This window comes from Pinus tabuliformis, chromosome 5_1, assembly GCF_031772625.1.
Source record: "Pinus tabuliformis cultivar Carrire ecotype Pingquan chromosome 5_1, CPIR1, whole genome shotgun sequence".
NCBI lineage: Eukaryota > Viridiplantae > Streptophyta > Pinopsida > Pinales > Pinaceae > Pinus > Pinus tabuliformis.
The window spans coordinates 889,434,631-889,448,076 of record NC_142305.1 but is presented as its reverse complement, the minus strand read 5'-3'; the positions used below and the strand labels follow the sequence as shown (position 1 = coordinate 889,448,076).

Genomic DNA, 13,446 nt, shown 5'->3' with positions numbered 1-13,446 from the left:
GTGCTATCATGAGCTCTTACTTCTAATGCTTTTCCTCTTCCTTGGAATTCCTTCTTTGAGCTTCCTCCACTTCTTTGGTGAAATGGACTTCTTCCCTATCTTTCTTGTTATTGCCCTAATTGAGCTTATGACAATCTTTCTTGTAATGCTCATAGAATTGAATTTTAGCTACATTCTTCTTTCTTTCGGAAAATGTTTGAATACTTTTTGCCCTCAACTTGTCGTCTTCTATCTTGCATAGAAACCACAAGTTGTTGAATGGGATAGCCTTCTTATCCTCATAGACATTTGTTACCTTGTTCATCAGTTAGTTGTATGAAGATTATTTCATCCCAGATCTTGCAATTGAGATCTTATGAAGATAACCCTTTATCCTTTGATACCTTCAATTTGTGTAGATCAGATCTAAGTGATGTGACCTTCTTTATCGCATCTTCAGAGAATAGTTCTACCAACTTATCATATATATCTCTTTGATGTCTCCAATACTGCTATATGAGGGGACCTTTCATAAGAATCCCTTTCGATGTATTCAAAGGAGACCTTTTCATTGATATGTTCAATGAATTCACTTTCTTTGAGGACTATGTCTATCCTCCTTTTCCATGCAATGAATTTCGATGACCCAACCAGCTTATAGATCTCCTTGCAAAACGAAGTCATTTTACCAAATTTGATTATAGAATGAAAGATACTTGACAAGTGAAGATGAAATCTTCAACTTGATCACTTTGATGGTGGTTAAAGAAGATGTATTAGAGCCCCTTTTTGGATGATCTTCTTCCAAATGAAAGGCCCTTCTTCAATAAAGGAGATTGCTCCTTTTATGGTGATCGATGAGGATGTTTTTGATGCTTCCTTGGATGATATTTTTCAAGGATAAGGAGGGCATCTTTGCTTCAATGAAAGGGAACTTGCCTTATAACTTTTGAAGATGATGATAATGCCATCTAGCCTTCAAGATACTTCGACTTCTTTGGTTATCAATGAGTGTAGATCAGAAATGCTTCTAAGGTTTTGACTCTCTCTAAGATGATGTGATCTTAGTCCTTGAAGTCCTTCTCTTGGATGTCTATACATTGGGTTACCTTACATTGTAGATCTCTTCAACTTGATGAGAGTCTGTGGTATTTTAATGATGACTTGGAGAATCCAAAACTTTTACTGGTGTAGACAAATTCTTCAATCTAGGGTTTGATTCTTCAATGTAGATTTTAAACTTTTGCATTGATATCCTTCGAGAAACTCCAGGTATGAAGAAGTTAATGTTGTAAAGCAAAAATAATTTTAACTTATTTCTGCCTTCACCACCGCCTCTCCTCCGGATACATTAGATCATTGGTTGATTGATAGTGGTGCCTCAAGGCCTCAAAATAACTTCTCCTAAGTCTAATCTCCTAATAAAATCGAATGGGCCCCATTATCTCCAAAATTGGCCCCAAAATGCAATAATTAGTCTTGTTCCAAATTAATTTAGGAAGGGACATGATAGTCCTCCCCTCCCAAATGTTGCTTGTCCCCAAGAAACTTCAGTGCTAGATGCTCAAGTATGTGCTCGCCCTCCCAAGTAGCATCCTCATCTAGCAAGCTCCTCCAATGCACCAAAAATTGCTTGTCCTCAAGCAGTGCCTAAACAAGCGCCCTCTCTGACTGTGGATCCCCACTGTCGCTGCAAACTTCACCAGGATCCCAAATATGCCATTGGATTGTCCTTGATTGTTGTACTATCCTATATTGAAGGAGTCCCTTGATACCCGAATCCCACGCCAACCTGATCAATGTGGATCACCCCTTGCTCCTCTCACTATCCGTCCAAATACTCATGAAGATGCTCTACCGAACAGTCCACCCCATGCACTTTGATTGTGGCCCCCTGAAGATACAACTCAATCCCCATGCAAATGAAGCCTCTCTTGCATGAGCTCCACTGGAAATCCTCTTGTTGGCCATCCTGCCATGTTGATGAAGTCTCCCATGCCATCAACGAATCACGGAAACGCGGTGGAAAATCTGGATGACCATCTTTTGTAGAGACCGGCTCACCCCTATGGGTAGTTGAACTGCTAAGTACTGTGATGCTAGTGCCCCTTGCCCAGCGTAGCAAGAAACTATCCTGTTGACCTCGTGACACTTTGGTCATCACTAATTGTCTAGCACGCTCGTACCATAAGCTCCTCTCGCATAATTCCCGGTCACAATCTATGCAATGATCGAGGTTAGGCCCACCTGCCAAAGCGCCTCAATAGTGCCAACGCCTATTACCCCATGGCTGGCCCCAATCCTGAGCAACAATTTGCCTCGCCCTGTGGTGAGGGCCTTGGTGACTCCCCATGTGTCTACCTGTGAATGAATCAGTGTGCCTGTCATTCTGACCAGGTTCACTGAGGAGTGGAGTATCCCATCAATCCATTGGATCCCTAGATCCCATAACCATACTAGAGGTCCACAACCACAAATCCTCTCTGCCTGCTGTTGTGTTATGTTGCTAGCTGTTGGGACCCCTCTGTGCCTTTTCTCTGTCTCTTGTAGGTATCAATAGGTAGACACTGAGCATCAAGAACCTGTGCCGCGAATATCTAGTTGCTCTGTGCTTGCCAAATCACAGAGCGAGATCTGCTATCCCAAGTCTTGATGATGTGCCCGGGTACTGCCGGAAGACTAGGCATCATCTTGCCAACAAGGACTACCGTCGTCCACACCTCATGCTCACCTAATGCCTTGAGCTGTCCAACTGTAAAAGCACCATGTAACTCCCTCTTGGTCACCTCCCCAAGTGTGAGCCTAGGGGTGGAACATATGCTACCTCGACAATCAACCATGCCATCCCTAAGCCTGTATTTGTCAACTTGTGCACCTACCAAGTGTCTCAACTGGAGAGTCTCCTCTTGGCTCATGACACAAGGTGTCTCATCCAACTGCCTAGGGTGAGCCTCCCAAGCCCTGTTGCCTGAATGGAGAGTGTCAAGGGGCAACAAACAAACACTCTGCAACTGTAAACAACACTAGAGGAGGATGGGTATGATCAAGAGTCCGCCAGAATGCTCAAGAGTAATCCTATGGACGACCCCCTCTCTGTCTTGGATCTGCTGATAACCCCCTCGAAGCCCTGTCTCCACTAAACATGGTGTCCCCAGATGCTCAACAGTGTCCTCATCGATCCTAGGTGGGTTGCATCCAATGGTACACGTAGTGCCCCTGTCCATAAGTCTCTTGGGAGGCAATGCTCCAAGCGTTCGCTGCGCCGCATCATCTGCCATTGCATACCACCCAGTATGGCCGCACTCCTCGACATGTCATTGTACACCGCAACCTGTCTCGGTACACCACTGGATACTCCTAGCTACGGCTATACCATCCTGTATTGTCCTGTGTCCCACCTATGCCACTACACCTTTCACGCCTCGCATGTACTCAATGCGATGTGAGGCACTCCCACTCCACAATGCAGTCCAACATACTACGACACACCCCCATGCGTCTCCATGCCCATCTGCAAACCACTGCTCCATGCTAGATGCTCCTACCCATCCCTAGATGTGATGGCCTAAAGCTGTGCCCATATGCGTCGGCTTGCACCCAACTTGTATTATCACCTCCACTGTCGCATCACTATGCTCTCTGATGAAGGGATATCCCCTCTAAATCCTCCTTGAAGGACCCAAGAAGTGAATCTCCCTAGGTACCAATAACAATGCCACCACTGTTCTGCTCCTCCATGTCCTCCATGCCCCACACAAATGTGAAGAATCCCTAGCTCCATACAAGGCACTGTCAGGTGGCCTATTGGTGCCACCTCCTTCGACAAACTCCCGCCAGAGTATGATGATTGTCGTGTGATCCCATGCAGAACTATCATACCAAGATAACCCAAGGAATCTGCCCACAAATTGGTTGGCCGTTGGTACTAGCCAAAAGTCCCCTAGTGAATGTGTGTGCTCAACCCCTAGGCCAACTACACCACCACGGTCGCAGTCAACTGGTATATCCTGGGAATGATAGGTAGTCCCACCTGGATCTTAATGCCAGTCTGGGCCTCCAGTATCCCCAATGCATGAAAGCTCCTGCTGAGCTTCATGTCAGTCCACTACCATCTCCATAGCTCACTGCACAGGTACCAACTCAGAATTTCTCACCATCCAACCCCAAGAGAGGGATTGAATATACAAACTCTCATATGTAGGACAAGCTCTCCATCCTGCGAATGCTGCATCCTGTGTCTCTCATGTCACCTCATCTCATCCGCTTGGTCAACACATAAAATATGTCGAGGTGGCTCTGCCTCTCCCTCTCTAAGGTGCAAAGGTAAACTACTTACGCTACAAGCCCCATCTATGTATGTTTGAAGAGGGCTTCTCTGATGCTCTAATGTGCACTCTAGTTATACCATTAGGGAATCCAATTGTTCCCTAACGCGAGTCAGTTTGGCTGCTGACTCGGGACAAACCACTCTCATGCCCTTTAGCTCCTCTTTTTGCTGTAGAATGGCTTGTCGTACCGTCGTGGCCTCCTCTCTCAATGCTAGAAGGTCGGCATGGAACTGATGAAACTGTTGTGGGTATCTATCAGCTATAGACTCTATCACAACTCTGGATACCTCAGCAACTATCAACATCTCGTCCATGGGTGGCACTTCCTCAGTAGATGACTCTGTGTGTAGGTTCTATCCTCTCTGCCAAGGTGTCAACTGGGGCTATCAAAGAGGTATTTAATAAAGGTGAATCCTTCGCCACACCGGGTATATCGATGTGCTCCTCACCATACTGTGGGCTCTCAGCATCATGCTCAACCTCTTCCTCAGGCTCCTGATATCTAAAGGTAGGTCTCCACCAGTAAAAGTGCCCCTGGTCTCACCCTCTAACTGTCCCTGTCCTACCTGCTCCTTTTTAGATGATCTGGTGCCCAAATTTTGTTGGCTTTCCCCACATGGTGTAGGTGGCTATACTCCCATGACTTGTGCACCTCTAGTGTCTCTGCTGTAAGGACAATGATGGATCTAGTTTGACACCTTCCTCAACCGAGCCAACCTCTCATCGTTCTAGCGGATTCCACCCCAGAATTCCTGCATACTGAATCTCCCTTAAGCCATGGGTGGTGTATGGTGTAACCCGTCACTTTGCATACATGCTCAAATCCCCTATGATCTTACTGGTTACCCACAACTAGGCCAAGATCATGCTCTGATACCACTGTAATGTTCCAAACTTAAATAAACAATGTGTAAAGTTCCTAAGTAGGAATATAAGTGGTATTCTAAACAAATAAACAATGTAACAACATAAAATTAAAAACATGCATTATATACTCATAAAACACTATAAATATGGAACTGCAGAGCCATATATTATAAAATTTGAGAACATAGGTACAATATAAATAAAGTGGTGCAACTGGGTTTGTCTCGAGGACAAGTTGGACCAAACCCAGGTGATGGAATAGCTGAGGTGATGGCTGCACGATTGCTGCACCACTCTGCACTGCGCTGTCCCAGTAAAACTGTTGTTCTGCTGACTCCGACTTGCTAGAATGTGCTCAAAAGCCGCGCAGAAAATTATGTTCTTTAAGCCTTAGACTCCTTGGACAAAACCTAGAAAAATCCAAATAGGAATTTCTCTGGTTGAATTTGGATTTTCGGCCTCCTTGGAGCCCCTCTCTAGCTACTACTGCCAAATTCGATTTGCAGGAAACAACCTGCAAATCCACCTGGAAACACCCCTCAAATGCTGGGTTCACCTGTGATAACTGATTCCTTGCTCCCCGGATGATCCTTGGCCTGGATGGCTGCTCTCCTAAGCCCCACGAATTTGCTGCCAGAGGCCTCTGTGCAGTTCCTCTGCCCAGAAATGTGTACTGCTGTAATCACTGACTGGCTGGCTGCAAAACTCAGAGAAAATGTCCTCAGCCCACTACCTTTCCTGCTCCCGGAACTCCCAGCAAGCTAGGGACCTCCCGGCTGGCTCAATCCTCTTCTGCGTGTTTCTGGCTGCCCAAAAAGTACGCAGTCTCCTCCTCTGCGTGGCTGGATGGAATGTATGTCGATGTTGGAACTCCTGCAAACTTTGTGGAATAGCCTCCCTAGGGCGGGTACGGATAATCCCCGAATTAGAGGTTGAATCTTCCTTGCAGAAGACTCGTGGCTAAACAACCGTAGACTCACTAAGCAGCAGAGCGTACAAAGGTAAGTTTGTTTGTCAAATGATCAAAATGCTGGAAAATGAGAGCTCCTTCCTCTTTTATCACTTTGGGTCCCCTTAGCCTCTTGTGGGCCCCTCCTTCCACTAATTCGATTCCCTCCAATGCATTTCTTGCCCAAGTTTGAATTATTCATGTGGGTGGCCCCCACATTCCACTAGCTACCAAAAATAAAGTCGAATTGCCTATAGTTCCTAAGTTCTGTGTGTGGGGTCCTCCTCCTAAGCCAAAAATGATGCCAAAATTGTGTAGCTTCACCTCGAGACTAATACATTTGAGAAGGGACATGACATAGTGATATGCAAAGAAAAAACGATTAACAACATTTTTTTTTAAACAATCAGCAAATGCTCATAAAAACTCTAGAAATAAGAACCAACTGAGCCATTTTATTAATCAATGGAGAAAGTACAATAGTATGGAGGAATGCACCTAGTTTTTCCTCAATGGCAAGCGTGACAGAAGCTAGGTGATAATACAATGATCTCAAATGTTGGAAATGACTACTCTAATGTTCTGCGCTGCGTAGAAACAACACTACTGGCTGGAAAGGGATTGCAAGAAACTCCATCTCCAGTGCTCAAAAAATGCTGCAAATTTAACCTCAATCTCCTTGACCAATACCCACAAAAACCTAGAAAGGGTTTGGCCTATCTCCAAGCCAAAGTCGAACCCACAAAATGGTGCCAGCTAACTAGCAATTCGCCCTGTTATAAGAATTAGGATTTCAGTCCCGAATATCATCCAGAAAATTTTGAAATTTTAACCGCGAACTCCTCAGAAAATCCATAAAAAACTAGAAATGGTTTGGCTGGATTTTGACCTTCCAAAATTGACCCCCAAGAGGCCCTACACCCTCCAAAACCGCTGAAGCACGCAACCTGCAAATATACCAACAAAATTCTCCTCCAATGCTCCGAAAGAGAAGCAATCACCTCTGCTATTGTTTCCATTTCTCTCCTGACAAGGATCAACCTCAATAGATGAGACTCCACCTCCCACGTGTGCACAATATTCTCCCTCTGTGCTGGCCCAGGAAATGCGAAAGCCCCACTGAATAAAAGCTTTCTCTCTCAACTCAAAAACTCATCCAAAATGCAGCAAAACACCCAAGCCTCCCTTCCAAAATTTCTCCTAGCCAAAGCTCCTCTGAGAGATGTCAAAATCACAACTCGGCCTCTCCTCACTGCATCCTCCAGGAATACGCACCACCTGGAGACACTGGATACAATTGCTGGAAATCACAATGAAAACCTCCTCTAAAATAATGTAGATGAACCTCTCTAGGGTGGCACTCGAAGTCCCTCGAAGAAAGGGTGAGCTCTCCGCTTGAAGAACTCTTGCTAAACAGCAAGTGACTCGGCTAAGCAGCTCGAGTAACCAAAGAGAAATTTGATATGCCAAAGATGAATGAAATGAGGAGAGTTGCCTTCCTTATATAGATTTCGTGGAGCACTTTTCCCTCCAATTTTACCTCCATTGTGGGCCCTCACTTAACCACCTCCATGCAAAACTTAACCACCTCAAAATAATGTCTTTTAAGTCTAATCTCCTAATAAAATTGAATGGGCCCCACTATCTCCAAAATTGGCCTCAAAATGCAATAATTAGTCTTGTTCCAAATTAATTTAGGAAGGGACATGACATATTGTTTTCCAAGAAAGCCAAAAATTCTCAGAGACACTGAGATCACTTGCAAAGGGAGAACCTGAGGTTTTCCAGGTATTTTTGTTAGCTAGTAGAAGAGATATTTATTTTTTATTTTCTCTCGAGGGATTTAGTAATGGCTTCAACAGGGTTGGGGGATCAAGATAGGTTGGATGGTGCATCTAACTTTGGTGTTTGGAGAATCCGGTGCCTTCTTATTTTGTAAGAGCATGGGATGAAGGAGTTTGCTACAACACACATTGTTGTACCAATAGATCTTATCATGTTGCATGAGTATGGGAAAGATGATGCCAAGTGTAGGCACATTATTCTAGATAGCTTCAAGGACCACATTGTTCGACGTTTGGCAGAAGAAGATATGACCAAGAAGATGTGGGATGCCATCCAAAAACTTTTTTTGGATAAAGATATGAATTGGAAAATGATCCTAAGAGAGAAGCTTGTTGTTAGTTATCCTGCTCACATCAGGAAAGTTAGAGATAAGCTAGCAGTCATTGGAGAGATGGTCGATGACAAAGAGCTTGTGAGAACAACCCTGAATTGGTTTCATAAGGAATGGGATGTTTTCGTGCAAGTGGTTAGTGGATGATTTGATTTTCGTAGTTGGGATCGCTTGTGGAACAACTTCACATAGGAGGAGCTTCGACTAAGCCTTGTGAAAGGAAATAGTGGTACTAGCAGCAATTTCAAGTAGAAGGGAGATGACATTGAGAAGTTGCTCTTGTGAGTAAGGGAAAAGTGAAGAAGGGATCCAATAAAGGGTCCAACTCCAAGGAGGAAAAGGACACGTCGAAGATTAAGTGTTATGGTTATCATGAGTTTGGTGACTACTGTAGCAATTTCCCACACAAGAAGAAGGGTGACAAGAAGGGTGAGAAGCATACAATGGTAGCCGTAGATGAGCTTTCTAGTTGGTTGGAGGATGAGTTTGCACTCATCGCTTGCAGCTATAGTAGTCCAGGAGAGTTGTGGCATAGTGGAATGGGCCATGGGGTACTTAAGGTGATAGGTGTTCTAGATGTGAGCACTGAACACGGTGGTGTACAACATAGAATACCTTCCTCGCTAAGAGGGAGTGTTAGTTGATGTAGCTTGGATAGGTGTTCTAGCCTCAGGTGGTGTCAGTGAGGCTAGGAATACAAGAGCTGAAAATATCTCCAAGCCCAAGTTATTCTTTTGAATGGAAATGTCTTAGTTAAATAAATTAATTAGTTTTAATTATTTTTCTAAGTTTTAACTTAGTTAAATTTATTAATTAATTAGTAATAATTGAGACATGGTCGATTTTCCTTTAGAGACTTCTAGAAAAGTTTCTCACTGATCTTAACCATTGATTAGATCATTTCAGAACTAGATCTTGGCTCTTGATTTCTCAACTAGAGATTATTAAGGAAATCGATGGGCAATTTTGGAGATCAATGATCATTGTGATTAGGTTGACACCAGCGAGGGTTTCAACAACAGTTGAAGCAATGAATATTTTTCGGGGTTTTCGTTCGTCAATGTTCTTCCAGTTTTCCAAGATCTGAAGGAAATTCTTCCACAGTTTTTCTGCAGACAAGGAAGCCGAGTTATTGAGGTTGTGAGGATTCCAGGAGGGTCATGTTTTCTCTAAGAAAGGCTGAGATTCTTTGTGGAGGCCGTATTTTCCATGGGGAGGTTGTACAAGATTGCCAGAAGGACCGTACACGTTTCCAGACACGCTAGGAGGCTGATTCCATCCCGGCCATGAGCATTAGATGGTCCAGGAGCTGCACGTGTGAGGCCGTACAGGTCATATTTCCCAGTGCAAGGCCGTGTCAGATTGCAGAGGGAGGCTGTGAGCCTTCTAGGGGTTAGATCGACTTGTGGAGGTGAAGAAATATTTTGCTAGAGCTTTGCCAGGATTTGTCAAGTGGTATTGTAATATTTATCAATTGTAATGAGTCTTGAGATGACAAGCATCCCTGACCTGTGGCTTGAGTAGCTGTGATCTATGGGCATCTTAGCAGTCAAAATCACTTGGCTATCGCACCCAGCCTAGGCCACACCAGCCCTTAGCATCGATGGATGTTTTCCCATAGAGTTTTGAACCGGTGAATCTTTACACCATGGAGTGCCTTAACAAAACACCCTGACAAGTCACCGTCTGCTCTATGGGCCCCATGGGTGGAAAGTTCTTCAATTTATTACAAGGATAAATTTCATTTTCATGACATTCTTGCACAACCATATACAATAATGTTATAAAATTTACTCAATAGTATTTTAGAATTATATCTCCATGGCTATATTCATTTCTGAGAGATCATCATCAGACTTGGTCACATGTTTTGCTGAAATAATAATTTACGAATAAGGAGCTGTGCACAGTAAAAAAATAGACTAGATTCAGGAATTACATGGGGAAGGATCAAGTTTTGCATATTGCCTTCATTTCCTGGAAAATTTTTGAAATATGATACGTTCTTATTGAAAATGTTTTTAATATTCTAGAAACTTGCCTAAATTTTGGAATTTTTAACCATTTTTGAGATGGTCCCAAAACTGTTATAACATGTGAACTGTATAGTGGTTATTGCAGACTTTTCTAAAAGCTCACTCTTTTAATCGCTAAAATGATATATTGCTGGCCATAGGTGAGCATGGGGGCCATAATGAGAGGCATCATACATCAAGGTCATACTATAAAGATGGAGGAAATCGAATACCACGCAGTACACATCCTACAAGAGAGGTTGGTGGGTTGAAGAACAAATTACAGAACGATATAAAAATAATGGTCCCATTATAGTCAATGCAGAGGCTATTTCATTCTAGATAGAAACACATTAGTTTCTTCATAGAAATATCCAACTAGAAAATATTATCATACATGTGGTCATAGGGTGTTCAAGAAAGGACAAGATTGAGAAGGAATTGATTTTATTAGTGACCGTTTAATTTTATTTTAATGTGGTCAATGAATAGAAGTTAGAATGTTTGATCTTTACCTACTGTTCAACTAACATACCGTTCCTTGTGTCTTTCCAGGGTGAAAGGATTGCTGACCAAAAGCGACATACAATAGAGGAGGTTGGTGAACACTCTGATGTCGAAACAAAGAAGCAAAACCTGCCTAGTATTTTGGGTCCAGGACCAACAGAACTGAGGTTTCAACAGCCCATTGATAATCAACAAGACTTAAACGATTGTAGACAAAATGAGAGAATCTTGGATTGATTTGCCTAATAGTTTCAATGCATCTTAATTGAAAGGGAGATATATCAAGCTGGCAATCTTTACACTGCTGTAAATAGGCGGCCACAGAGTGTGAAAGTCAATATAATCCAATCGCACGCAGTTCAAATATCTGGGCTGCCTGGGGTGGTGGTAATCTCATACTCTGCTTATGTATTTTTGTTGTATATATAGTGTATAGCAATGAAATGAAGCAACCTCTTTTTGTGTGTGCAGAAACTTTATTTCAGATGTCTGAAACATTGTGAAGTTGTCAGAGGTTTAATTCCTTCTGCAATATTTTTGTATTACATCGGATTTGAATTCCTGTTTCTGTAAATGTGTTTTTCTTTATATATGTTATCAGAGCTATAGGTTGTTTGCACAGTGTTTTAGCTCCCAACTTATATTTTTGCCAGTGTTACCCTTCACAGTAAAATTCTTCATAGGTAGAGTTTCTTTTTAAATGGCTGAGTATTGCTGCAGAATCTCAGCATATGGTACAGCAATTCGATGGACAGGGGTTTAGCTTATGGAAACTTTGAATGGAGATGTTATTTCTAGAAAGGGATCTGCTTGACACTCTGAATGCGAAAGAGTTGAAGCCACCTGCTACATAGATGGTCAAACTCAGGAAGTTCATTAGTGAGAAAGGAAAGAAGAGTGATGAGGCTGATATCTCTTTGGACCAACTCTTCACAGAAATAAGGCAGTGGTTGTTTCTTCTAGAAATTGGTATTTGGATTCTGGGTTAACTCACGATGTAAACTCTATGGGAGCATCATTTAGCAAATGAGTCTTCTGGAAGGGGAATGGTTGTGACATTTCTAGGTGGAGAAAAGCATGAAGTTGTATGGGATTGTCTCAGTGACAATGCCAGATGGTGTCAGCAAAGAGAATCACAGTGTCTTGCATGTTCCTACATGATTACAACAGTAGTGAGCTGAATTGCACTTGCTATATTGACAGTGGAATTTGATGCAGTGGGAGGCAAGCTCAAGCATTGTGATGGAAAGGTGATTATTGCGAGTGTAGTGCGGAAAGGTAACTTGTATAGATTTTGTGCATATGTGACTGATGCATTGCATGTTGGTGGTCAAATTAATGATGCCATTTGGGAACATGGACTTGGGTATTGTTAATCCCTGAATATGCCCCTTGCAAATTTAGAGGCAGATATGGATACAGGCTGTGGGTTGGTTCACAGGGAGTCTAGTTACAGAATTCATTCAATGATAGTTTAGACACATTTTTACACAGATTGGAGAAAGTTTCTATTTTTAGCAGGTTTCCTATGTTGTAGGAGGCAGAGCTCCAGCGATGCTACAGCAGTACCAATCACATATTCGGAGTCCTTATGAACTTGGGATTCCAGTGATGCTTCTTTGGGTGACATGAATGACACTTACTATTTTTAGCAGGTTTTGTCCGAGGACTCGCATGTTGAGATGATGGCATATTTGTAATCCCTGTGAGATTCTAAGTCCGATGAGCAACTTACAGGTGACATGCAAGCGCTTTCTATTTTTAGTAGTACTTACATGTCGATTTTGATCATGGATTTGGATTCCTTATTGAAAAATGAATCCAATGAGTTTGATTTCATGAGATTTTGAAGACTTTGTATTTTTAGCAGTGGTCCCATGTCAGGGTTGATTACACATTCAAGTTCCCCACTGCATTCTGAGTCGAATGACAGTGTTTTCATTCAAATATGAGACAGTTCTACTTTTAGCAGTTGGTGCATGTTCCCCATTCAGTTCTAAGTTTGATCGTGGTGGTTTCATCAGAATTTGAGTTTTTTCTATTTTTAGTAGTCATTGCATGGGAGCATTGATAGCATATTTTGGTTCGCCATCAGAGTTTGAGTCCAATGAGTATAATATTGGGGGCAGGCAGTGAGATTTCTATTTTTAGCAGTGCCTATTCTTGGGCATGATATATATGGCAGTGGCCCCCTATCTATTCCAGATATTTTCTACTCTTTCCTATTTTGGCACATCTATTTTTAGCAGCAAAAGGTGGCAGTTTGAGGCAAGGTTACTTGGGAGCAGGAGCGAAAGCGAAAATGGGGAGCGGGAGCGGGAGCGACATTTTCAGAAGCTCCTGGTTTGGGAGCAATTCGGGGAGAGATTTTTTTTATATAATATATATTTTTTATAATTTTTATATTTTGATGCATATATGTCAACAACAGCATGTAGAATGATAAATTAGATAGCATAAAAAACATAGATTGAACCATATAACAACAATAATCTAGAAGTCATAATCTTCATCAACCACGTCCACAAGTTAGTAAGATAGTAGCATACAACATATTGAGTCTCATTATTCATCAATCTTAAGTTTCAAGCTTTCAAAATTCAATATATAACATTTATCATCATT

At 42.4% G+C, this 13,446-nt stretch overlaps 1 protein-coding gene across 6 annotated transcripts in view; it reads left to right on the top strand.

The window, feature by feature from the left end:
* LOC149167665 (S-adenosyl-L-methionine-dependent methyltransferases superfamily protein) overlaps positions 1 to 12,789 on the top strand; it is a 298,474-nt gene extending 285,685 nt beyond the window's left edge. For 2 of the 6 annotated variants that reach the window (XM_089433072.1, XM_089433071.1), the window contains exons 11-12: positions 10,476 to 10,573; positions 10,870 to 11,381. In XM_089433072.1, the coding sequence (XP_089289198.1) occupies positions 10,476 to 10,573; positions 10,870 to 11,058 (287 nt within the window). In that variant the 3' untranslated portion in view covers positions 11,059 to 11,381. Of the gene's footprint in view, positions 1 to 10,475; positions 10,574 to 10,869; positions 11,382 to 11,541 lie in introns of those variants that run through there. The other 4 variants (XR_016260954.1, XR_016260952.1, XR_016260953.1 and 1 more) reach the window with 4 other exon arrangements.
* The last annotated feature ends 657 nt before the right edge of the window (positions 12,790 to 13,446 follow it).